This window comes from Plectropomus leopardus, chromosome 16, assembly GCF_026936395.1.
Source record: "Plectropomus leopardus strain MGB_pleo_1.0 chromosome 16, ASM2693639v1, whole genome shotgun sequence".
Taxonomy (NCBI): Eukaryota; Metazoa; Chordata; class Actinopteri; order Perciformes; family Serranidae; genus Plectropomus; species Plectropomus leopardus.
The window spans coordinates 23,976,633-24,004,280 of NC_142191.1; the positions used below are offsets into that span (position 1 = coordinate 23,976,633).

General features: G+C 37.6%; 2 protein-coding genes across 6 annotated transcripts in view; one reads left to right on the plus strand and one right to left on the minus strand.

The window, feature by feature from the left end:
• The window catches only part of LOC121955871 (uncharacterized), a 49,767-nt gene that overhangs the window by 1,643 nt on the left and 20,476 nt on the right, over window positions 1-27,648 (minus strand). For all 5 annotated transcript variants that reach the window (XM_088089018.1, XM_088089017.1, XM_088089016.1 and 2 more), the window contains 10 exons: window positions 27,426-27,510; window positions 13,985-14,093; window positions 12,626-12,713; window positions 10,767-12,153; window positions 8,748-8,847; window positions 7,947-8,031; window positions 3,667-3,870; window positions 2,761-2,901; window positions 2,288-2,372; window positions 1,055-1,175 (listed from right to left, as the gene is read on the minus strand). In XM_088089018.1, the coding sequence (XP_087945144.1) occupies window positions 1,055-1,175; window positions 2,288-2,372; window positions 2,761-2,901; window positions 3,667-3,870; window positions 7,947-8,031; window positions 8,748-8,847; window positions 10,767-12,153; window positions 12,626-12,713; window positions 13,985-14,093; window positions 27,426-27,510 (2,405 nt within the window). The remainder of the gene's footprint in view (window positions 1-1,054; window positions 1,176-2,287; window positions 2,373-2,760; window positions 2,902-3,666; window positions 3,871-7,946; window positions 8,032-8,747; window positions 8,848-10,766; window positions 12,154-12,625; window positions 12,714-13,984; window positions 14,094-27,425; window positions 27,511-27,648) is intronic.
• On the plus strand, window positions 17,324-25,406 carry gpr31 (G protein-coupled receptor 31). Its single transcript, XM_042503005.2, has 2 exons — window positions 17,324-18,805; window positions 21,227-25,406. Exons 1-2 carry the CDS (start codon window positions 18,230-18,232, stop codon window positions 21,686-21,688), a joined length of 1,038 nt encoding a protein of 345 aa, XP_042358939.2. The 5' UTR covers window positions 17,324-18,229; the 3' UTR covers window positions 21,689-25,406.

Here is a 27,648-nt window from a genome sequence, read left to right on the forward strand (position 1 = left end):
TCCCTTGTTTACTCACTCACTATTTCATATAAAAACAGACGCTCAGTGGTTTACTCATTAGTCAGAGGTAAATTGAGATTTTGAAACTTACTAGTTATAAGCGTCATCACTGACAGTTATAAAGTTGCTCAACAGTAATTTTTGCATTTGTGAAATGCAAAGCATTGCATCATGGGATTGTCTGCAGAATATTTTTTTTGTGCCATTAGGCAATTTTTGAGGACATTGTATAGTGCATGGATTTAAAAATGTACAATTCAGACCATCAGAAAAAATGACAGATGGTATGTATAGTAAGCAGGGAGTGTTTTCTGGCGCAGCCCTTTTTTAAATTATGTCTGAGTGAGGGCTCATTATGTCAGACTTTAAAACTTTCTGCACCAGCTGTGAGTAACAGGAATATAGTAGTAGATTTAGTAAATATGTTTGACGTAAAAAAAAACCCAAAACAAACAAAACTATTTAATTTATGCAGCTTATTAACAAACTTAACTGTGTCTGGCTGTTTTCTTATTTTTGCATCAATTCTGTTGCTGCTCAAATCACAAATTCAACAATAAACAGAAATACTACAAACTTACATAAATGATTTGTAATCTCATTAAACACCACTGACCTACCAGCAGGTTGTGTATTACACTCTCATGCTATGTAGCCAAATCTTGTTCACAGTGACAAACCTTTATTTAAATTTATAGCAGACAGCCCAAAATTTCCAAACAGACGAAATATGGAAGGAAAGATTTTGGTTATATGAGGATAAAATTATGCAAAATGACAACAACAAAAATAGACTTAGGTTTAAATATGTCACACACAGACTGCAGAATATGATACTGTCATAATGTGGAGAATAAGATGATTTTTCCATCCCTTCGCATTAAGGTTTTGATATCAAATTCCATTATGTCCTCTACTGATTACTGCATAGTGTACTTATATTGTTATCTATTAATTAAGATACCTGTCAGCTGCCACTTTAATGGCAGTCTAATCATTCTGGCGGTCTGACCCTGAAGCTGATCCTGAAACAGAGCTGTGACTTCAGTCTTACGGTGAAAGGTGAACGATGGTGCCATCAGAGAAGATTGTCCTCTCGCTGCCGTCGGGCTCCAAATACTTGATGGTCTGGTCTGGAAATAAGATCTCTCTCTTCCCCCCAGGGTGTCGCTTCTCTGTTACAGAAAGAGACACATTACAAATGAAAGACTATGAGCTGCAGACATAGACTTGTGTCTGTAAATGTTTCCATTTTCTGCTGGAGATGTTTACCAACAGTATTAAAATGTGATTAAACGGGAACATTCTGATGTCAGCATGCCAATCTGTCTAGAATTTTAATAAATCTAATATATATTATAAACATCAGTTAAATTTGTTCAGATAATGTTTGTATTGCAGGGTCAGCGGTACTCTGGTTGCCTATGGAAACCTTTCATCGGACATGAATACAGTGAGATTTATAATGAGATATATCATGTATGAATGAAAGTGTTCCTGTAGACATCTTCTATCTTCATCTTCAACTTCTATATTTTGAAAATCTAAACCTATGATATCTTTTTCATCCACACTTAAATTTTTAAACTTATGAGCGATAATTCAGCAGTTATGGAGTAACATTATTTGGACTCATGTTTTACATGATAAATGATGATGAATGTTTAACTCTTTTTTTTTTGGTCAGCAGATGTCAATAGTAAAAATATCAAGTAATGGTCTTAAAAGACCTTTTTTTCAACAGAAAACACAGGTTTATCTATTTTTCATGAATGCTTAACTCACATCAATATTAAAAGTGATGCTTTGAAACATACTGCATATTGATTTTGTATTGTACTTGTAATCACTACTCAGAATATCGTCAGTTTCTTGAGTATGTCCTTAAAACAGTATATTTAAAACCTCCTGAGATTATTATTCTGTAAAAATTGATATAATGCATTATAAGCTGATTGTATCAATAGAAAATCAAATCAGTATTTTTTGATAAAAACACTATTTGCCCTACTAATTTCCTGTTCAAATTGAGATCCACTGTCCAATGGACAGATAATTTTAAAAGAAATCCGGAGTAAAAGCTATAAATCTTTCATAGGATTTTGTCTAAACACAAAACTTTAACAATGTGATAACAATGTGCATCCTCCTTTCCTCACAGTTGGCCAGGCTTGTTTAAAAAGGGAACGTGGCATATGGAAGGAGGACCTGAACGAAATGAGGAATGCATAATACATAACTCAAACCATCACAGTGACAGATGTAGATTTGTCAGACGCTCTCTCACCAATCTGCTTGTTGGGGAAGTGAAGGACCTCCAGACCACTTGTGTGGATGGTATGTGTCGTCTGTGAGCCAGCATAGTAATACACCTGTATCACATGTGCATTAAAAAAAAAACATCAATATTGTTGTTGACAAGTATGATCAGCCCAAAAATACAACCATGCAAACAAAAAAAGGATCTCACTGCATCTTAAATCTAAATATTAACTTTATGTACAGTCCCTCCTTGACACCTTTTGTACATACTTTTTGTGTCCTTTATTTTCTATTTTGTCATTTTATATATTTAAATTTCTTCTATATTTTTTTATCTTATGTTCTATTCTATTTAAGTTCACTATTTTATTCTTTATGTTATTTTTTTTGCACAAAAACACCAAGTCACATTCCCTGTATATGTAAATGTACTTGACAACAAAACTAGATTCTGATTTTTAAAAATACCAAGGTAACAAAGGCAGCTGCAAAGCTCACCACTTTTCCATCTTCCAAAATGTGTTTGATGTCTCCGTTGAAGAATGTGACTGTCTTCGTCTTCTGGTCTACAGAGGTTACTTTCCTTGTCCCGCTATTGAAAGTCACCAGGCTGCACCCATTAGGGAGAAGCTGCTGCATCTGTCCATCAGGATATTAAGAAATCTTCATCAGTACTAAATTGTCATAATGGCATAAAGTACTATGCAGTTTTTGATTTAAAGCTTTTGGTGATTTAGACACATTTCTATAAGCAAATTTAGCAAGTAGCCATGTGTTTTACTGTTTGTTTCCAAATTATTCTCAAGAAAACCTCCATCTTCATAGTAAAATTAAGTTTATTGTGATTATATATACGAAATACCATCTTTACTACCCCTGCTTGAATCTTTGATTATTTAAATTTCTAACAGTGGCTTTTTTAGTTGTTTTTTTTACAGGAAGCAGCAACAAAGCGTTTAGGTTGGGAAAGTAAAATCAAGTTTGGGCAGTGGCAGAACTGGCAATGGGAGGATATCAACTTGCACTGCATAAACATGTAATGAGATTAGTCAGTGCTTTGACACCATCTTTTGTCCGTCCTCATAAATTATTGCCAGGGTGCTTAAAGACCACTTAACAGTGTATCATATACTTGACTAATATGATACCAACAAGATTTACACAGAATTTAAATGAAATGGAGTAAAGTAGCTCCAAATTATTATCTGAACGTCAACTTTTCTTTAGATAACAGGTATTAACAGAAATATCTTAAAACTGACTGTAATTATTTACAATACAACACACTTGAGATAATGTGATGAGTTTATATTGAAAGGGCCAACAGTTAAAGGTAAACTGTGCTTACAAACTGGAGGATATATTATTTGTGACCTAAATAGAACAATACTGTATATATTTTACCTGTGTTGGTCCCTCTTGGTGTACAGTTTGTGTTTGTGCGGCACATCGGTTGGCCACTGAGCGGCACTGTGGCGTAACAGCTGTTTTTTCCCTCAGCTCAGAGTTTTCTCTGATCAGCTCCTCCAACTGGCATCGAACTCCGGACCAATCACAGTCTCTCTGTTTGAACTGCTGCTGAAGGGCCTCCATCTGCTGCCTGAGGGCCTACACACACGCACACACACGCACAGAGATAACCCTCTGCACGTAGCTCTGAATGTGACTCATATGTTGACTTGAAGAAGTAGGAGTATGTTTGTAAATGTTTGCACAGATTTACACCACACTGTGTTTTATAACTGCATCACACCTGACAACAAGAGTCATCAGGTGCAGGGAAACAGGAAGTAGCTTCAAGCTAATTGAAGTCATAATGAAAGTGACAACTATGGTGTGTTATTCCAAAACTGTCCCGCAATGGATAAACTGTTCCCTGAACCAGTGAGTTAAATCATTTTAACTGTTTTAGCATGTCATTACCAATGAGTTTGGGGTCAAAATGCAAAATGGTCAAATTATATTATGTCAATATTTCTTTTTAACATGGCAAACCATTAATTTACTCTTTCAGCTGGAACATATTGGAGGCTTTTCACATTGTACTGAGCGCCAGGCTAAGGACAGCGGTTCTTAAACAGGGGTTTGGGGATCTCCAGGGGTCCTTGAGGGAGTTCTAGAGGGTCCCCAAAAAATGGGAAATTTGTTTTCACAATTTAATCCACTATTGAGGTGAGCCCAATGTGAGTAAGAGTCACACTATTCTGATCATTAGTTTGACTTCCTTTACAGTTATTTCTTCAAGTGTCTTCAACAACTACTGAATTTTGGACTCCAGCCGCCAGCAAAACCAAACATAAATCATATTTAACAACCTAAATCTTTACAGATGAAAGCTCCTGAAGCAAAATCTTATCAAATGGCAGTCTGTTATAGCGACCTAATGTGTGTCAATTTAAGAGGGTCTTGATACCCAAACGTTTGAGAACCACTGGCCTAGGACTTGCTGGGTCAGATCTGGAGCAGGGTTAGGCCTGAGTTTGCAAGGTTTATACCCTGAAAATTGACTAAACCTGGGGCTGCAACTTCTCAGTGTGAAAGGGGACCAAGTAAACAACAATGTTAGACTGTTAACATGATCTAAGTGTTCCAACAGACATTTATCCAGGGCTAGTGGGAGAGCAGTATCAACTGTACAGCTCTGGGCTTAGCTTAACACTGGGCTGTGGGTGGACAAAGTGTGTGTAAAAAGGGGCTAATTTGGCCCTTGGTTCCTCAGCCCTCAGTATCTGTTCCCTCCAATAGGAGGAAACAGATATATATATATAGTATTCAAATAATTGACTATCACATTTCTACATTTTTAGTCAATTTTGTCTAATAAGATTATTATCTGACAAAAATACAGAATTTACAGTGTCAAATAATACTGCTGTTAAGGTGAATTAGATATCCTCAAAATGTTAAAGCAACAATAAACTTTGTTTTGCTGCTACTATCTCACTTGTTGTAATGAATGAGTGAAAATACATGTTGACTTGGTTTTAGTGAGGCAGTGTTCATTTTGCTGAAAATGCTTCATCGAAGTGTTGATTCCACTTTGTGGCCATTTGTTTCACAGAGAGGTGTCTCCGTTATTCAGCCTATCCTTATGGGTATGAATTTTGTTAACAAGATAAAAGACATATCTGTCAATTTCGCCCAATATACTTCACCGGCAACACGAACTACAGCCTCCAAAATGATCACGTAGTGGGGAAAAACAAATGGAGACAGAAATGTGGACGTGCTGAATGTCTGAGAGGAAAAATTCTACGTATTCATGATCTTTCAAGGATAAAAAGCTGACTCAGCCTTTTCCCAATCAATCAATCTATTGCAAGCAGCTGTTCCTTGGAATTCTAAATTACGGCACATTATACTGTGTTAATGAGCTGAAATTAAAGATTAAATTTAATTATGTCTAGCAAAAAAGGACTCTGAGTAAAGTAAAGCCATTTCTCATTTATCTGGGGAGTACTCAAAATCTTTGCACAAGCATCCTGCATCTCTCTAAAGTTCTCTGCAAAACAACACACCTGAAGCCTTGTCTCTCACGTTCATAACAAAGATACTGTTTGCATTGTACTCTCTCAGTATGTGAGGTTTCTTTGGCTGACAAATAATAGCTGCTTTTACCACGCCTCCTGACACAGTTTGATAGGGAAGATTATAATCGTTTCCAGTATGACAAGTAGGTGAACAACATCAGAGAAGAACAGGCAGTGACTTGTGCAGGCCTGTTCCAAAAACGTAAAGTAGTCAATGGGAAAGTAGGCGCTGCACACATTTGCCAGAGTGTGAATCACTAATGTCAATCTTAAGAACATGGATTAACATAAAGACCTTTTGAGTTTCCAGGTAAATCCAACATTAGTCAGATAATTGCACGTCATTTCCCGGCAGCACCCTGCTTCCCATAAACAAAACCATCTACAACACAGTCTATTGTTGTCCAGCCAAAGCAGGTTTCACATTTACTCTTAATGCTTGTACTGAAAGGCAGAAGTAATATCTGAAAGTATTGCTGAAGTGCTGCTATCAAAGAGCTTTTTATCTAAATGCAAATGGTAATGAAACACTGGTGGTACCAGTTCTGCAGCATGCACGCTGTAGGTGTGGGTGGTATTCATGGCTTCAGGGAATACTGGAGTTTTGCAGAAATGCGGGATGGTAAATTATTACAGAAGCAAGGCACCGACAGAGATAAGACAGTCTGTTTCACAAGAAAGGAGTTCATTCCATTGTGTCATATGAGGCCAATCAAATGTGTGTGTGTGCAGTTTGGTGGGAAAGGTGGTGTTGTGAAACGGGCCGATGATGTCATGAGAAACAGTTTGTGAAGCAAGAATGCAGCATGCTCGCTGCCAAATCAGTATTTTTACAGCGTAAAGGATATGCAGGTGTTCTCTTATGTTTTTATTATTGTCAACACAGCATGACAAGACCTAGACCAAACAAATATGTGTTGCTACAGCTTGATATAGCTCATGTCCCAAAGAACAGTGGATAATAGCGAGTGAAAAACATCCTATTTTTGTTTTTGTTGAAGTTAGTATAAAATCCAAGCAGTCTACTTTTGACACAGTGGTTTCCAACTGGTTCAGATTTCTCCATTATCATTAGTTCAAGGTCCACACATGATCAATCGCCACATATTCGGATTTATTTCACAAAATATAAACAACACATTGGCTTAGAATACCGAGGAAAAAATGGCATAATAAACAGCACTTCAGAATAAAAGCTTTGTGCCAGAAATTCACTGTACTTCAAAATAACTTGACGTGTTCACAAGTCACTTGTGGTCCATTCAGAATGGACCCAGGACCTACTTGTCCTAAAACATCAGAAGCCTGTACTACGAAGCAAGTTCAGCAAACCCAACATATCTTTTTGTTATCGGGCTTCATTAACCCTAACACTGGCCAACGTTGGATAACCGGTTTCATGAAGCTGGTTATCAAGTAGCTCAAATTAAGGGCATTCATGTGAGAGGAGTTCTTTTTTACCAGTGACACCATCAGAACCATGCATTTTGTTTTATAATCATGTGAGCAAATAAACAGTGTGTAGATTATTTTTCTAATAAAAAGAAAATATTTCATATATCTTTCCATTATCCGTCACACAGGCGTCTCCTGTTATTCTGAGCAGCAGTGATGGAAAAAAAAAATCATCCACACTGCCCGCTGTCACTTTAGGGATAAAATAAACTTTGCACAATTAAATCGAAGCCAAAATCATTTTTATGTGGTTAGTGTCATAAGCAAGCTTTCAGTTTATTAGAAGCTCTGTTTAAAAAAAGAGAGAGAGTCTAAATAGACAACCTCTAGCAATGAAATGATTCTACTGACTAAAAATATACAGGCTACACTTTTTTGCTTGTCACTCCTGACTTTTGCTAATATCGGGCTCCAGTTTGTTTTTTTTTTGGGGGGGTTCTGATTAGTCAGTGGTTAGTGTGTGTTGTCAAGTTGTGATTTGATACTCTAAAGTTAACCTGCTCTAGAGAAGTTGAGCTGTTCAGCATTAACTACCACAGTGATAATTCCAGTAAAGAATTAACAAGCTTCACAGTACTGAAAAAAAAAAACACACAAAAACAGTTAACCCTAAAGTTGCCTTGCTAACTCAAGATCCTGCTTCACAGTACAGGCCTCTGGTCTGACACAAGGACACATTTCCTCCCACTAAAAACTGACCTGGACTTCTGTGGATTCCAGTATGTGCAGACTGTGTAGATTTGTCATGTCCTGACTCCTCTTCAGCTCATCATCCGATCTTTCTCTGCATAAAAACACAGAAACGCAACAAATTATGCAAAGTATTAGACACCATAAAACAAGATTCCCAAGAGTCTATAATTTCATTCACCACCTTGTTTAGCATATTAACATGATAGCATTTGCTTATTAGCACTGTACACAAAGTGCAGCTGAGGCTGATGGAAATAATAGTAGTTTTGCAGATATTTTTGGTAATCACAAACTCAACACTTGACCTAATGGTGGGGCTAGATAAAAAATAAAAGGACAACAGAGTTATTACAATTAATTTGAGGCACCGATGTCTGTACCAAAGTTCATGGCGATCCATCTAACAGTAAAACAGGGTCTTTTGAGTACTGCAGTCTGAAGAAACCTTCCATTACTGCTTTCATTATAATCCTGTAAAACAGTTTTTTGTTTTTTGGTAAACATGGAACTGAAATATGCTTACTGTAAAAGGTCAAATGTAAAGTGGTGACATTTTGTTCTCTAGATTTGAATGTCGTTTTGTGTGCGTACATTCTGTAGAAAGAAAAACAAGATATGATGATAAACCAGGAAGGAAGCTTAGGCTGGCATTTAGCTTTACTGAGAAAAATGACACCAAGCTACTTCCTGAGCCTAAACAGTGCTGCATAGATGTAAAAGATTGTTGATTAGTTGATATAGTAACACGTGACACAAAAAAACAAAAAATGCTTTGCATGGTATCAGATAACCTGAAGCTTTTTTTACCTGCAAAATCCCCTCTTTGCTTGTGCCATTTTTGTTACATCTGTACCATCAGGTTTGCTTTCTGGTTTCAGCGAGTGTATCCACAACATTTTCTGACCACCTAGACATTGAAAAAACTTTTCAAAACTTTTGAAATGCAGAATTATAAAAATTGCATGTATACTTGTGTGCTTTACATAGAAATTAAAGTGAATCAGTAACAAACAAAACACATTATTGAGTGGAGAGGCAATTAAAGGATATGCTCAAAATTCCTCATGTTTCTTTTTGCGCCAGATAACTTCAGAATATATTTTTGCACAAAATAAGGACTGGATTCATTTATGTTCATATTCAAAACTCTGCACATAAAAAAAACAAGAAGTTTCCTCTGAGAGAAATGAGCTTCTAACATGCCAACCTATATTGTATGATAATGTATTCTCTTTGGTTCGAGCCTGTATCCAAGTGTGGCCCAAATACATTCAGCAAGCCTCGTTAAAAATTACCTAAAGTGCCCCTGGAATGCCCCAAATCACTCAGCATGATGCACGTCAAAGATAGAACCCTGTAGGTGCATAGCAGTAGCAGAAATAAGGAAGTAAATCTATTTAAGTACTGCACTTGAGTACACTTCTGAGGTACTTATACTGAACTTCAGTGTTTTCATTATATGCTATTTTATACTTCCACTCCATTACATCTCAGAGGTAAGTACTGACATTTTAATTTATGAAATTAGGCTGACAGCTAAGCTCAGTTTTTAAAATGCAGATGACAGCTTTACCTGCTGCAACATTCAAAAGATGAATATGCTAATGTACCAATAATTGTAATCCAATAATATAATGTGTGTTGTTCTAAAATACACCACTCTATATGATGATTAGTTTTACTTTTGGTACTTAAAGTATATGTTGATGCTGATACTTATATACTTTTATTTAAAGAAACAGTGGGTAGGAGTTTGGCATCTGGCAGTGAGGATTGCAGATTGCAACCAGCTGAAACGTCTTTGCTGTGTCAAGCCTTAAACAGCCAGTTAGGTCCACTCTGGGCTACTGTAGAAACATGCCAGTGCAACATGGGAAACTCTGTGGATGAGGACACGCTCCCTATGTAAATATACATGGCTTCCATTTCTGCCAAAATATCCCCCTAAATCCTACACAGTGGACCTTTAAGCAAAATGCTGAAGGCAAATTTTAATCTAAAGCAGTGTTTTTGCACTCGGGTATGGCCACTTTACTTGAGTACAAGATCAGAGCAAGACATATGAAGCTTATATCAGTATGTCAATTTTCATCAATAATCTGCATGAAACACTCTTTAGTGAAAAGAACAGAATCCTGGAGGGAGCACTAAAAAACTGAATTTTATAAACTATGAGTACTGCCTTGCATTTGTATGCCTCTACAAACCAGTCAAGTTGCAGTTTCAGTTAACATCCGTGTCTGTGAAAACGTGAACGCTTAACACGCATCTTCCCCTCGGCAGCAAAGACAATTCATGCAATCAGCACAGTTTCAAGGCGGACACCCAAGATTAGTGTCATCAATTCAGCACCTGTGACCTTTTGGATATAAAATATCACCATCTCGTCAGCAAAAACATGTTTTGTGAGGTCACAGTGACATTTCACCACCCAAATCTCATCAGTTCATTGGTAAGCCAAAGTGGAAGTCTGTGACAAAGTTAAAGAAATTCCCTCAAGGCGTTCATAAGATATTGCATTCATGAGAATGAGACGTACAAAAGGTCACTGTGACCTTGACCTGAACACCAACATCTAATCAGTGCATCCTTGAATCAAAGTGGACATTTCTGCAAAATTTGAAGAAATTCCCTCATGGTGTTCTTGAGACATTGTGTTCACAAGAATGGGACAGATGGACGGACAGAAGGACGGATGGACAACTGAAAACATAATGGCTCTGGCCTTAATTATTGCCCACATGGAGGCATTATGAAAACAATTTTAGGATGCAGATTAAGTGAAAAATATGAAAATCAGACTGGTTAGATATATGTCAAAATTACCATTAGAGTGACCCTGAGTTTTATCCTCTCTGTTGGAGCGGGAAGAAGAGGACTGTTGTTGAGGCCCTAATCCAGATCCAAGACTCTGGTCCTGTTTCTGGATCCTCGGAAACATCCGTCCCTGGACAGACTCCCTGCCATAATCATCCTCTGAAAGGTTTAAATTGGAATCCTGGAGGCCGAGGCATGGGGGAGGGGATGGGGGCTTGGGAAACTGGTGACACTGGGATAGTGGGTTATCGTCATCCTCACTGCCACCATCAGCAGTGCTTCTTTTAGTGGAGCGCGTGGGAAATGTACCGAGCTTCAGAGGTGTTGGGACTTGACTTGTGTTGCTTGGCGCACTTAGACAAAATGCTGCTGTTGTTGTCGTACCATGTTTTTGACCTTTGACCCAGTTTGAGCCTGCGTTGCTTCCTGGTCCTGACTTGCTGCACTGGCAGAGATGAAAATATGTTTTCGTTTCATCACAGCTTGTGGATAGAGTTTCCATGTCAAAGCTTGAGACTCTCTCTATGTGGTCGCTCAAGGCCTTAAAACTAACAATAACTTCCTGATTTCTGCCGGCCCGAGGGGAAACTCTGTTGTCCCTAAAACGGGGGGAAATGCTGAAATGTCTGTTGTTCTGCTGCCGGGGTTGTTCCCAGAGATGCTCTGAGGTGTCACCACATGAACTCACAGCCGTTTGTCTATGAGGTGCTGTGAATTCAAACTGACCTTTCACCTGATCTTCCTCAACAGTCTTCCCTGTAGTTTCACCCATGGTTTCCATTTCTTGGTGCCTCACTCTTTTCTCTGTGAAGGAGTTGCAAACACAGGGCGTTGGCTCAGAGAGTGATTGATTAATTCTGCATTCTGTCTCTACCGAATGACGGCTCTCTTTTTCTTGCAAACGGGATGCCACTCCTGACTTTCTGTCTTGTAATTGGCTAACTTCCTCTTCTCTGTCAGTTGTTATATTAATATTAGATATCTGTTTTCCAAGGAGAGGTGGAGGCTCAGGTTGGGGCATGAATGGAGTGTTGACACAAGTTTGTTCTTGGCCGCAGACCTGGGAAAAGACCTCAGCATGAGGCTGGATCTCTTGTGTCTGGGAATGATATGAACCAGAGCTGAAGTCTTGTAAAGTCTCTCGGCCATCAGTCTGAAAGGTCAAAGACTGGAAGGTTTCAAACTGTGTTCCTCCGTATTTAAAGACCGTAGATGGGGCAGAGGGGCGCCTCTGGATGTCGGAGTTTAACTTCCTGCTGGGCTGCTGCTGGCTGAGGGAAGCCCTCTTCTGGACCCTCTGCTGATCAGTGACCTTCAAATTATTTCTGTCCATCCTGGAAACGCCCTCACTCTCTCGTGAGAAGCAACGTCTCTCTGTCAATGTCCCACTGAGGTTCTGAAAAATAACAATTGAAGAAAAATGATATCAGAGTCACACATGCATGTTAATTTTGAAATTTAATAAAGTGAATTTTAGCCATTTTCTTCTTAATTGGGCAGCTTTTTATTTAATTGGACAGAAAACAATGGTTTTGGCCAGCTTTTAATAATTTTGGTGTGTTGTGCTAATAAAAAGTGAAGCTAAATTGTAATGGATTGTCCCTTCATCTTCTTTCATTAATATGATTCAGGATAAAATATGACACGTATTCATTCCACTATAGATTAAAAGAACAATGCAGATATACATTAATTCTTTGATATTAGTCATTCTTTGTGTTTGAGATTTGGTGATTTGGTGTTTGCTCTTGTTTTTGTTGCTTATTATGTAGCTTACGGAAATTGGAGTCAGTTATCCAACAGCAGTACAGAACAAAATGCCTCAGTGAACTTCTGCACAATATATACTATACTATTATGTAATGTACCTGCAGCTGTTTTGGATCAGAGATTTCATGCACTTTCAGCTGCTCCTCTGCACGTTCCCTTGGGGTCTCTTCTTCCCTCACAGCAGATCTGTTCAGAGTTGGTGCCATGGCAGAGAAAAGAACAAGTAAAATATATTTGGAAAAAAAATAAGGAAAAGAAAATATTAAACAAAAAGGTAAAGGAGACCTTTTATGCTCATTTAAAGTTCATACTTGATTTTTTTGATTTCTTATGGGAAATCACTTTACTTTAGTGTTCAGAAAATACTGTCTGTTACCCTCTGTCTGCAATGCTACTCTCTACTCCTGAAAAAGCCCAGCCTGCCCTGCTTGCAGCTGGGGGGATTACTTTAACAGAGAATAGTGCCACTTTTGACCAAAAACAACCAATAAAAGCTTCTAAACCAAAAGTTTCACACCTGGGCATGGTCGTGCTAGAAAATGAGAGGAGAATTAAAAACACTGATAACCAGAATTAAATTTTCCCAATGATAGCATGTAGCCACATGTAGCATTGTACATCTTCCCACACAATCATTTATTCCTGGCAGGAAGCCACAATTAATATATATATTGACACAAATAGATTTTCTATTTTTGGAGCTGGACTGGTCATTAAGAGTTCAACTGAAATATATATTTACCGTGTGGTTATGCATTGCAGCACACTCAGAGTGCAAAGTGTACTGTTGTCACAGGCGAAGCAGTAGAACCCCAAGCACAGTTAAAGTGAAACTTAACCATTCATCGTACCTGGTCTAAAAAATGGCATTCACTTACTCTGCACTCTGCTTCTCCTTTCATCCATTGATCTGACCAGCTTTGACCGAATTAACTAATCAGTTATCCACACTGAGACTCAAAAGTCTGCTGAGGCACAAAAACAACTCATGATAAGTTTTGCCTGCGCTGCATTCACAGTTTCTCAAAGAACGCCTGACTTTAAAGAGGGGGCACTGAATGATAAAAAAAAAAGGGACACACACAAACACACACACACACAAAAATGAATTGAATAAATAATTTACCGCCATAAATAGATTCTGATTCTGTGGGGAACACTGTATGTCATGTGAACACTTGCATGCAACATGAAGAAATTTGTCCTGATTTGACATCAGCTTGTTTAAAAGTAGATGAAACTGTTAGAAACATAGTGCTTAGAACAGTCTGAAGTCTGAGGTTTTTACTGTCAAAGATTACCACATATGTTACAATGACAGAAAATACGTAAAAGCAGAAAAGTTTCCTTTCAGATAACAAAGAAGTGACACACATATTTTGCTTTATAGTATGTGTAATACAAGCCGGTTTAGACAACCCAAAGCCTCCAGAGTTGTAGGTCAGCTGTCTGAGTACCTGTCTTCAGGGTTAACAGAGGGGCTGAGTTGGTTTATAGTCTGGTGAGTCCCTGTAGTGGCAGGTAAGTGCCTCTGCTGTGCTGTCTCCTTTTTGGATCTAGTTGCATCTAAATGAGAAAAGACAGGGCAGGACAAAGTTTGAAGGGACATATCACCCCAAAATCAAAACTACATATTTTCCCTCTTACCTTTGGTTCTATTTATCTGTCTACATTGTTTTGGCATGAGCTGCTGAGTGTTGGAGATGTTGGCCATGTCTGCCTTCTTTTCAAAATAATGAAACTACATGGCACTCTGCTTGTGGTGCTTAAAATGTCAAAAACACGCATTTGAGTCTCTTTTCAGAAATCATGACATTATTGTTTGCAGTTTCATGTAGGAACTTACCAGACTACACCCGCCAACTGTATCACCACCCAGAAGCAAACGTGCATTTACTCACGGACGAGAGTTTTGTGCTCATGACAGTACAAGTTGTAAACATTTATGGCGTTCTTCTCAGCTGAGCTTGGAGAAAAGGCAAACATCTCTATGTCTGTTATTTTCAACACTCTGCAACTCACACCAAAACAGTCTAAACTGATAAATACCACCCCTGGTAAGAGAAAAAAAGTAAGCATGTTTAATTCTGGGGTGAACTGTCTCTTTAAAATACAGTATTTTAATGTAAAGAAAGGATTGAAAGCTTTACAGTGCAAGCTGGAAGCTGAAACCATGTGACTGGATGAGTGCCAAACATCACAGCCTCCTGTGAGATAGTATGGGTGACAGTGTGAGAAAACTCAGCTTCACCGTGAGTTACAGCGGCAGGTACAACTTTACAGTAAGTGTTAGTTTGCCAAGCCAGCCTATGACTCCACTGAGTACAGAAGTCTGATTGTTAATTTGACTGACAGATTTTCCTCTGCGATTCACAGCTACACTCTTCAGAGTCCTGCTGGATTCAAACCCAATAAACATAACTTAAATATCAATATCAATATCAATAACTTAAAAACTAACCGATGAAATCTCACTTTTTAATGAATCTTGGCGGACAAAATTCAAGACTGCAAATATTAATATTTCTTATAGTTCTTATCTCTGTTGTTTATTGACAGAATAAAGACTTTGGAACGGCATCTGTAGACACCAGTTTGTGCAGCAACATGAGAGTTATCATCTCGGTATTTCATGTGGTATGAGCCAACTCTTTCAGTAATTAAAATCTGAAGCACAATAATGGGGGCGGTATGACAAAAACAGAAACCACAAGTTTTGTAGGAAAGAAGATATCATGGTGAAAATTTGTCAATTTTGACAATTAAAAAAAAAACAGACTAGCATTTAGTAAAACAAACATATAGACAAGGTCATTATAAACACTTAACACATTAAATCAGTTCACACCAGTTTCTGCCTGTGGTTTAAAATTCAAGTCACTTGACTGATATAGGAATATTAAAGGCACTTGGGATGAGGGACTTTTAAATACTTTTTTTTTTGCCAGAGGGGCTTTATTACGCTTCCCAGAGCTCAAGAGTTCAAGCTGATTGTAGAGGGAATGCGAGCAATCTGCCAAGATCCTCTTCGCTTTCTTCCTTATTCTTTCTGCAAAGAGAAATACTGAATATAATTGGGAATAAGCTGTGGTTTGCAAAACTACTTGAAATCATTTCCCTGCTACATGATAACATGAATAGATTTTGTTTACAGAAGATCGACATCATAAAAGAAGTCGGAGTGCATAAATTAATCATGATTGCCCATACTTCCCATAATAAGAGAGGTAATTGTAAATCAACCTTTGCCCTTGGAGTGCCAAAACTGAAACTTCATAGTGGACCACAGACCAAAAACACACCTATTGAAGTGTATTGTATTGTACTATTAAGATGCAAAATGGATCCTTGGATCCCAAGTTCCAATAATTCAAATGCCTTTTGTGTCTACCTGTTTGTTCATTTCTCACTTCATCAATGCTATCTCCTGGGCTCATTCATTCATTCATTTTCCCTAACCACTTCGTCCTCACAAGGGTTATGGGGCGGGGGCGGGGTGGGGGAGGGAGGGGTTGGGGGTTGGGGGTTGGGGGGGCTGGAGCCAATCCCAGCTGCCATCGGGCGGAAGGCAGGGTACACCCCTGGGTATTGTAATTTAAAAAATTACAATAGAAATTTCCTTTTTTTCTTCTGCTAGAAAATGGGTCTAAAAGTTCACTGACAGATCAACTATCTACACTGCGAGTCCTGACTTGACACACATATAAAGAGTTACTAGACCCAACTTTTGGCATGAGTGCCTCAACCCTGGAATGTGAAAAAAGTCAAAGGGGGGGGGGGCATTCAATTGCAATAGCCAGATTTCAACCTTGGACCTAAATCAATCAGCAGCACTACTAAATACCAATATATATTGCTTTACAAAGGAATAAAAGGAGTTTGAGGGTTTAAATAATGTTTAAAAGGGAAAAAAAGAAAAGAAAAAGACACAACAAAAAATCCCCTACTTTAGGCGCCCCTGCTCTAAATAAATGTCTCCTATTTACATATGTTTATTAACAATTTGAGAGAGTGGCAGCATGTAAAAATACAACATGAAATTTCTCTACTATCAATCCTAGTCATAAAGTCATAATCCTCCAGGTTGCAAATGTTCTGCTGTGCTACAGAGGGCCAGCAGACCAGACTGCTGGGTTTTAATTACACCTTGATTCACTGCATAGTTAACTGAATAACCCAATGTACAACTAAATCATTGCCTGAGGAGGGAGCACAGGAGAGGGAGGTCAAGGATCAGTTTAAAACAAAAGAAGCACAGAAAAGATACTCATCTGACAAAGCCAAGCCAAGGAAGAGTTAATTAAATCAAGGTTTAATGGAGGGGTCACTCATTATAAACCATCGATCAGATTGAAGTTAATAAACGCAAAAATCTGAAAAAGCAATAAAACAGTAAAACCATTCGATGACGTGAGAGAAATGCTCTGAAAACAAACAAAATTGACACATAGATTTATAATATAAGTACTATAATTACTGTCATGTTTCATGTACCTAATCTTGTGTAAAGGTGGCACATCATAAACCTGATCTAGGGAGAGGTCACGTCCTTGCCATGTCTCTAAAAGTCAATCTCTTGAGCGTGTTTTGTCTTGCAGAGAAGGAGCTAGAAGCATGCAAAGTTCGAGGCATGCAGAGAAGCGTGAGGCCTAGGGCTAACCCCCTTCTCCTCCTCCCTTAAAGAAATCCTCCTCCCTTGGGATACAACATTCCATGCAAACTCATTTCACTTGTCCTTACATAGTAGAAAACGTTGACAGAAGCACTATATCCATCTCCTCGTACACTCATGTCCATCTATCATCAATTCCCAGAGATCCACATCTGCGTACTCTGAGGACAATTTTCTCTATTTTTCTTTTAGCATTTTTAGCATGTGCCGGATAGACCTATAGTTTAAAAGTGACAGTGAGCCAGGAAGTAATAGGCTGAGATGCTCAAAAGCTGTCATTCATGACAAACTGTAAGTCATTCAGTAGCTTCTGGGATTTACTGAAGCCCCTCAGAGTAGCAAAATGGTTCATTCTCACAGTTTGTGCCAGGGAATAGCAGCATGCTTTGCAAAAAAATGCTTCCATAGGTTGTTTTTTTCATACGATTAGCTGTCTGTCAAACATTATATCAGCTTGAGCCATCAGTGAGTGTTCTGACTTGCACACAGGGCTTGTCAGGGCTGACACCACACCACAGTGCTTGATCACTCAAAGACATCTCTCAATTTTTGTGCTTAGTTTAATGTTTAGTTAAAAGTCCTACTTTCCTGGTTAGATATGGAGCATGGGTCATTTGTATTTTAAATGCTGCAGCCTGGTCTTGGCATGTGAGTGCCACTGGTCCCACAGTGGAAAAGTAACTGGGTGACTCACCTCCCCAGGCTATAAAAGGCGGAGCTACAAGCAGAGGGCTGAACTGAAAAGCAAGTAAAAGAAGGCGTCACCCATATGCTCTCCACAGTTGAGTGGAATCACTTCCAGACCTAATTCTCACAAAAACAGGACTCTCAATCTTGAATGACTTTGGGAACCAGAGCAAGGACTGAAAGAGTTGAAGAGGATTACAACTGAAGACACTGAAAAAACTTGTTAGGCGGGTTTTTTGTGTGTGTGATTGTTGGGTGAGACTTCACGTGTGAAGTGATTTCCTTGGCAGCTTAGAAAAGAACATTTTGCTCTTTGTGCAAAGCTTGTAATTAATATTCACTCATGGCCGAGCTAGCGTTTTTGAGTGGTCCGATGCCAAACAAAACTTACCAACACATTGAGGACTGCCTTGCCTCAAACAAGGCACTGTATAAATTCTTTGCAGCTCTCATGATTGTGATTTTCATCCTGGCTTTGCCTCTGAATGCATCAGTCCTCCACCTCTTCATATTCAAGCTGAAATTCTGGAAATCCAACACCAACAACGTTTTCCTCTTCAACCTGGTGTTGGCTGACATCCTACTGCTCTTCTGTTTGCCCATAAAGGCATACAACTTCATCCAAGGGGAGAGGAGAAGTGACAACGATGCAGTTTGCAAAGCAATGCTCTTCATGTTGTTTTTAAACCGAGGAGCCAGTATTGCCTTCCTGACGGTGACTTCTATTGATCGATATTTCAATGTGGTGCACCCTGGTCGAAAGAATCTTCTGAGAGCTCTGAAGAAATCTCCACAGATCTCCATCCTCATCTGGCTGCTTCTTCTGCCTCTCACTATTCCCACCATGCTCAAGAACTTTGACTGCTGCAACAGCCACAGCCATGTCCCAGGTGCTGATAAAGAAGACGCATTGATTAAGGTAAATTTTTCCATGTTGAATGTGTAATTTGTCTAAACTGTAACTATGTATTCCTTTTCCAAGTTTAGTTTGGTTTGGCATTAGTAGAGTCGGTTCCAGAAATCTGGTATAGTGCGAGCCATGAGATGAGTGAAATGACAAGAAATGACAAAGTATTCAAGCAGAAAATGACTCATTCTGAACCGTTGTGCTTTACTGGAAAATTTTTCTTTTGTAAGGGCATGTTCATATCATGTTTGTCACACTCAAAAGCTGTGAGTTGTGGCGACACAGTGCTGAGTGAGCACGTTTTTTGATGTCATCACATCCAAAGCTGTGTCATTCACATTTATGCAACACAGTTTACACATGAAGAACAGTGAAAGAGGAAGTATTCAGATTCTTAAGGAAAACTACAAATACAACACTGAAAATACTCTGTAATGACTCGTGTATTTATGTAAAATCGGGAGTTTACTGTTGTAGTTTCTCTTTTTGAATTATTAACTAATGATGAGTTACATAATTTATCTTCTAATTATTTTCTCCATTGATCAACTGATCACTTTTAATTTGTCAGGAATAAGGCCTATTAGGTAAGTGTTATTGCAAAAATTGAAAAATATACATAATTCCAACAAACAATCAAACAAAAAGTTCCTAAAAGTTACCAGGAAAACTCATCGCTTGTGCAATATTCATTTCTCAAATTTAAACCAAATTGCTTGTTTTACAGAAACTTCCTGCAGTTATTGCACTATTGGGACTGAATAGGACACTGATTTTCTGAATATAACAAGATAAAAAAAATATGTAATTTAGTTAGGGCTCGTCAGTTAACTCATTGATAAAAATAGGGGCCCCCTACAGAAAATGGTTGGGGATCACTGGCTTAAACAATGATCAAAATAGGTGACAATTTTCGGTCAATTGACTTTCAGCTGTATTTGTATAAACTTTTCAGTTTTTTTTAAATTTATTTTAGAAGCTATTCACATGTTTTGTTTGTAGAAATCTCATACTGAAAAGTAACTAGGAACTAAAATAAATGTAGTGAAGTAAAACATACAATATTTGCTTCGGAGATGAGGTGGAGTAGAAGTAAGATAAGAAATAGAAGATAAGAAAGATAAGACTCAAGTAAAGCACAATACCTGAAATTTGCACTTATATAAAGTACTAGACTAGATGTATTTAGTGTCCATCGCTGTAAAATACAGCAATATTTTGTGCAAACAGTTCCTAAGCCTGAAGTTACAGAAGATAATGATCTTGAAAATAAGAAAATTACTCTATTTATGTGATTAAACTAATGAGAGACCTAATCAGAAATGAATAAAGCGGGTCCATGGCGTGCTCCCAAAGAGAACAGAGTGCTGGAGATTATCTCACTCAAAAGCTCCACTTAGAAAGAGCCTGTTTTCAGAGCTATTTTTGCACTGACATGGCGCACAACATTGCTTCAGCTGAGATGTGTTAAACCTGGAGTGTGTCAAACTGCACCACACAATAGGGACACACTTCACAGCATACCTCAATACGCTATGAGGTACCTCACTGTCACAAAATACTGAATGAGAAGCAATGAGATGAAGCAAGTTTTTTGTTTTTGGACCTTGTGTTTATACAATTGCTCACTCATTAAACAGAAGTGATGAAATCTTCATCCATTACTTTTAGTCATTCTAATTATTGATTTATTTCACTGACTAGTTTCACAAATAAAATAAAAAAACCAAAACAATAATGTTGGCTACTTTTACATACCTCTGACCAGAGGGGAAAAGTAAGTAGATTTCCTAGTACTGAGTGACATTAGGGACATTTTTGAAGAATGGTTTGCATATATTTTACTTTATATTTCTACTCTAATGTATTTCAGAGATAAATGTTGTACTTTTGAGACCATTACACTTGACAGTTGTTGTAAAAAGTTACGTTACAGATTAAGGGTACAGTTGATCCAAAAATCAATACTACATATTTTCACTCTTTGTCAATCAGAAGGAAAGAGCCTATCCACTGCTTTCTCACCTAACACCACTTGCTAAGGGGGACACCATAAATGTTTACATCTGGGACTGAGTTCGAGCATCTCATCCATGATTAGCTGCATGGCTTCTTCTAAGCATGGTACAGTTGGCAGGTGTAGTTAAGCAAAATTAAAATATTCCTACAAGTGCTCACAACAAGGTCTGTGGATTGTCTTGAGTAACTGGGTCATGGAGTCACTACAGGTTAAAGGATTTTTAAAAAAAAATGATTTCAGGGTGAACTGTACCTTTAAGATTTGACAATATAAAAGAGAAAGAAGTTGAGAAAAGTAGTTAAACTACTGACAAGTAATATCCTGATGTACAATTTGTAGAGACAAACAATCAATAATGAGATTGTGTTCTCGATGAATGTGAAATAAAGTTGATCCTTTTTTTCTGATCTAAGGATGTGGTGGACAGTTTGCGAGAGGTGGTCTTCTTTACCCAGATTCTCATCCCCTTCATCATCCTCGTATACTGCACAGTGCACATCGTCAACCGACTCAGGAAAAAAACAGTCGGGGATAAGACCAAGCTGAAGAGAGCTGTCTTCCTAGTCATGTCCGTCATGGTGGTCTTCTCCATCTGCTTCCTCCCCTGCACCATAGCAAGGATAATTCTGCTGGTCGCCCGGGTCCAAAATTGGAAAGAAGTCAATGAGGACATAGCTGCTGTGGCCTTTGACGGCTTCATGGTTCTCTCCTACATGGACTGTCTTCTGGATCCGCTGGTCTACTGCTTCTGCAGCACCAAGTTTAAAGGTCTTTATCTCAGCAGTTATTTCCCATTCTTACTGAAAGACGCAACTGCGTCAATAGAAAGTTCCACAGAAAACACAATGCATCCTACACGCAATACTGTTATTTGAAATTATAGAAAAACGGGCTGACACCTGAACAACCTAAAAGAATACTACCTGAGACTGACTCACTCCAAAAAATATACTTACTCTATGAAAGGTGACTCTGAAGGCAATATAAACAGACATCTGCGTATGAAAGCAGAATCTGTAAGTAATGGGACAAGATTTTGGATCGGAGGCGTTCCGGTTTCCGTTTGGAATCTGAGTAGTATTGACCACATTTGAGCGGACTATGGTTGCATGCGGGTGAACAGTTTGAGTGGAGAAAAAGAGGCAGAGCGCATTGGCCGAAATGCAATTTTGGTACCCATCAGCTATCATCTGACAACAATTTAACTTTTAAGTTGCTTTTTAAAAAAATGTATCTGCATTCATATGCAGATATCTGTTTATAGAGTTTATCAGAAATGTCCTTCCAACTCCATTTTCCAATCTCAAGTTCAAACTGTAAACTATGACTGCTGCACGAAGAGTCTTAGCCCGGGTGTCCTTCATCCAAATATCCACTGGCTACATCAAATCCCCCAAAATATTCCCCAGAGGTTAAATCATTGTAAGACTGATAGCTGATCAGTTCCTAGATTGCTCTGAAGGTAAAGTGCATTATGAAGACAAGACATACATAAAATAATTATTTAAGAGTCTATTTGTATTGATTCTCAAATAGAAATAATATCAAGGTACATATGTAAATAGGAAGTACTGTTATAGAGTTTTATGTGTTTTTCCATACTGTAGATATACTGTAATCGAGACTCAACAAATAGTCTAGAATATATCACTGTTAGTAGATTTTATTAAGTAAAAAATCAGGCTTTTTTTCTTTTTAAGGGGAATGCCCCTCAGCCAAAGTATGCACATCTGTTTTTCTTTCTTTCTTGGACAGAGAGGACTATGTAAAATTCCTTTCAAATGTTTGAGTAGAAGAAAGAAAAGAAAAGTAAAATGCAATTTGTGAAATCACAGCAATCTGTCTTGTATCAAAGCTTCCATGTCCAAACAAGCATAAGTGTTTAATAGTGAATCGATTATAGCTCAATAACTATAACCATGTCCCAAACAAGTTCCAAACAAAGGGAACCAGAAAGGAAAACAATATTTTGTTTTACAGAAGTCAGAGGCAGTAAACATGGATTTTTTCAGCAGGGGTATCAAATGTGTGCATGTTATGACCCCCAAATAGACGCATATTAGGCCATGGCCAGTCCTCTATTACATAAGACTTAATCCTAAGGCCAGTACAGGAAGCTGAGAAATGCTGTTTATTTAGTATGGATCTGAATTACTGTTTATATGTAGAGAGAAAGGTGGGTTTAATTATACTGTACATATTTTCTGTCTGGGATAATTTTCTTGCCTGGTGATTTAAAGATCTGACATCCAGTGCACAAAATTATTTAAAAAAATGTAAAAAAAAAAAAAAAATTCCCTCACAATATAAGTAATGAATCATGCCTTTAACCAGACTGAACAATACTTTACTCAGAAAATCCATTGTGTATGTATAAGTCACCCTGATAGTCTTACTCCCCTTGGTGATGTCATCGCTAGTAATCGCACAGTGTGTGAGGTCATGTCTGTTGGTGACTGTTTGACTATAAATAGATGGCTTACTCATTTAAGTAGTCAACCATCGGGGGTTGACTGGTTGGTGAGTCTGAGGTTGAATTTCATGTAAAGTTTACGAATGTGTATGTGGCATCATAAAATACATTATTGCTTTGTATTTGTCATAGTTTTGTTTGAAATAGTGACACACTGCAACAATATGAGACATTTGTGCTGTGGAATATTGTGCAATGTCCTTGGCAAGGTGAACTGATCATGAAATCTAAGTGAAGACACAACGGAGGGAAACTTTGTAGGGTTTAACATAGTTAGAGGAAAAGCAGAAAAAAAGATCTCTCAGCTACTTTGTAGAGGACTTAAATGCCTTTTTTTTTTTTTTTTACCAAGACTACACTTTGTGAAAACAAGATTGATGACACTGATACATTGTATACCAGGGGTGGGACTAAGTCATTATTTCACAGGTATCTTTTGACATAATGCACTTAAGTCCCAGTTCAAGTCCCAAGTGAATACAAGCAAGTCCAAAGTCCTAAACTTTGATTTTCGAGTCTTGAACAAGTCATAATGTGCTTTTCACCAAATATAATGTCATTTTAACAACCAAGTACTATTATATAAAATTTACAAAAATCATGAACATTAACTTTTTTAAAATTTTTATTTTTTTGTTAAAACAACTTTGTCAAAACAAGTGTGACTAAACTATTAGCAGGTGATGAGTCAAGTCAAGTCTCAAGTCAAGACAGGCAAGTCCAGAGAAAAGTCCAAAGTGCTAATTTGTTTTAGTGCTAAACAAGTAATGAGTACATATTCTGTAATTTTAACAAAACAGCAATCATAATACAAATGTTAAAAACTCATGTGAATGATTCTTAAACACTGTATTTTATTGTTAAGATTTTTTTTTATCAAAACAAGTGTAACTGAACTTAATCATAGTAAAGTAATGGATTTTTGTATGTGTCTGTCCTGTCTTGTATGTACCTCATCTCATTTTGGGAAATAATGGCTTTAACTTTAAGTCGATGTCCAACTGCAAGTCTTTCTTTCGAGTCTAAAGTCATCAAATTTGTGACTCGAGTCTGACTTCAGTCCAGTCATGTGACTTAAATCCCCACGCCTGCTGTATACACAATCTATTTGTCTACGCAAATGTCACATCTACAAAACGGACTATGTGTACCTCTATGTGCATGCAAACATGGCAAATATTTACAGAGCAAAGAGAGGAACACATGCCTTAAGGTCACCTAGAGTGTAAAGATTATGTCAAAGTTTTCAGACAAACTAAACTTTAACACCCTGCATTTGTGCTTTTGTATACTTTGTTTGTTCAGTTGTGCAGATGTGACCTGAGCAGAGCAGAGCTGTTTGTTCACAGCATATATCAGTTGCTTGTAAATACATGTGCTTCATTCTTGTTTTTAATTTTGTGTCCACATTAATGACATATATCTATAAAGTCTAACTGAAAAGTACCAATCAGCCAAATTACAACGAGGACATGACTTTTTTGTGGGCTCCAAAATCTCTTCTTTACTGTCACCAATTGTATAACTAAAAAACTTAAATTACCAACACATACAAAGTTAGAGATGAATACTAGAATTCAACTGTTCCTTATTCTAAAATTCATGAATTTGAATTATTCAAGACGCAAGTGCTCTTAACACATTAGTTATTACAAGACATCCTGCCATAAATGTGGCATTATTTCAGCTGTATTAGCATCATTTACTGCTAAATATAAACATAGGCACTGCCAATACTACTGCAATTAATGTTTTTTAGGTTTATATGACCCCATGAAACAGATTAAGTTCAGTATAAGGAATTATGTGTGCAAACATCTTACGAATTCAATGATGACAACAAATTGTAATTAGTTTTTTGTTTGTTTGTTTGTTTGTTCCAATACATGCTTTAAAATCATACTCCCAACTATTACTCAACTGAGTAAAGTTAAGTTGAAATGCTTGTCATTCTGGTAACAGAATTGTGTAACAGAGCAGAGATCACAGAGACTGTCATAAGTTAACATTTCATGACCCAGCGTTTTGGGTGATATGTAAATACTTGTTTGTTTGTTTTTTTATGTGATTTTACTATTGTAATATGTGAATGTATGAATACATCTTTATCTTTGAGAACATTTCTACTGTCTGATATTTAATGGTCCTCTTGCTCAGGAAATTATGTTAATGTAAAACTGTTACATTTTTTGAATTGATTTGCTGGTCGGATCTCTTATGAATGTGTTTGAAGCTTGATAACCAACGGCATACCTCAGCTGATAAGAACGCAGCTGTCACACAAACATTCCCATGAAATTCAGATGTGAGTCAGCATGCATTTAAGCAATCTTGAAACTTCTGTCCTGGGATAAGGAGTAGGTGTGGTTTTGATTATTCTCAATTGTGTTTGAAAAGCCAAGCTATTAATACAAGGAGGAAAAACAGTCTCAGTCGCTAAAACAAAGCTCTCTGGACTGTACCTTTGTGGCTCCAAATTATATAAAAGAGGTAAATGTTTGACACACACCAGCAACCACAAAATCTGCAAGGTGACTTCAGTAAACTGCAAATCAAAGTATGCTGGCCTTATGACCATCAGAAAGGATAACAAAAAAAATATCTATTATTCTGCTTGCAAAAATTAATCAGAAATAGGATTGCAAGGCAAGAGTGAGGGGACTTGAACTTACAGGTGAACATGTAGTTGGTGTGTAAAACATTGTTCTATTGTTGAACTTTATAGGGACAGTTCAACCCAAAATCAAAACTAAATATTTCCCCTGTTACCTGTAGTCCTATTTCAATTTAGATTGTTTTGGTGTGAGCATCTTCCCTTCTGCACAATAATATGATCACCAGGTGTAGGTCAGTGGAGAAAATAAATAGATGCCTACATGAAACTGCTTACAGGTCTGTGGATTATCTTGTGTAAATAGGTCAATTCTGAAGACTCATTGCTGTCGATTTAAAAACATATTTTCAGCACTTTGAGCACTGCAAGTTGAGTGCCATCTACTTCATTAAATTCGAGGGAAGCAGACATTTCTACAGCCAATATCTCCACCACTCGGCAACTCCCACCAAAACGATCTGGACTAATAAACAGCACCACAGGTAAAAAGGAAATATGCACTTTTAATTTTGGGGTTAACTGTCCCTTTAATTTCTATGTTGGCTGTATTAATAATTACATACAAAACACCCGATTTAAAATTGTAATTCATTGTGATGTTTTTATCCACTTTGGCGGTTTTGGCTAATACAGCAGGTTGGATTTTTACTTCAAAAGTCAAAAATAGGTTCATTTGTTTTTTCAAATACTTATATAATGTAATTTTATTCATGAATTGCCATATTTTCTTTGTGGTATCTGATGACCTACCTCACACTGGGTCTTTATGGACGAATGCAAAAACCTTTTAAGGTGGCTTAAAGTAAAACAACTATATGTGCAAAATGTATTTATGTCCTCTGGCTGATTATCAATGTACAACAGTAAATATACAGATTTTACAAATACATGACCATTGTCTTTTTGGCTAGTGGATGGCGCTCATGTTTTACCCTTCACGAAGAATGTCATAATGTACATTTATTATCACGTTATTCCTCTTTGTTATTTCTTGTTATATGCAGAACTACAGAGATCAGTGGTTGGTGGTGGAAATCTTGGATCTAAGGATCTAAATGCTTATTAAAAATGTGATCACACAAATTAAAAGAGGAATCTAAGACATTAAAAAGTGTAAAGATAAAATAGATTAAAATATAGCATAAAAAATACAAATATAATGACATATTTATCGTACACAGTAACTGATTGACTGTATTTTAAAAGGAATGTAGTAAATGTATACAGATAAAGAGAAGTACTACATTATGAAACTGTCTCTGACACTGACTGTATGTGATTATAGCATGTTAAAATTAGTTTGTGACTTTTCTTAACAATCAGTGGTGCAGTCTGTTACCCTTCAGCAGATTCATCCCAGTTTAAACCCTTTTCAAGTTGCTTAAGTCTGACATTTTGAAATCTTTCACATAACAGGACTCTACAAGTTAATGTGAAATCTGGGTCAGATAAGATGGGTTGTTTTGTCTGTGTAAATAGAGACGTGGTGCTGACATGATTTCGGGAGGCAGAGGCTGGTGCTTACCCTGGCTGCTGGGACGTGGAGGGACAGAATGATCCTCAGGCCTCTGTCCATCTGATTGAGGAGAGGACACTGGGGAAACTGGGAGCTGTGGGGCCGCAAACAAATCCCAGAGACGGAAAGGCAGGCCAGGGATGGGAATAAAAGGAAGCATGTGATGGGAAAAAGAAGACATAATGAGACTTTTGTGATTGCAGTAATAGAATAATGAGAGCCAATACTGTTA

What these genes read in the sequence shown, in the direction of transcription:
- gpr31 (XM_042503005.2), top strand. Translation starts at nt 18,230, where the DNA reads ATGGCCGAGCTAGCGTTTTTGAGTGGTCCGATGCCAAACAAAACTTAC. An exon ending in AAGAAGACGCATTGATTAAG is followed by an intron (nt 18,806 to 21,226) that starts GTAAATTTTTCC and finishes TTCTGATCTAAG; the next exon opens with GATGTGGTGGACAGTTTGCG.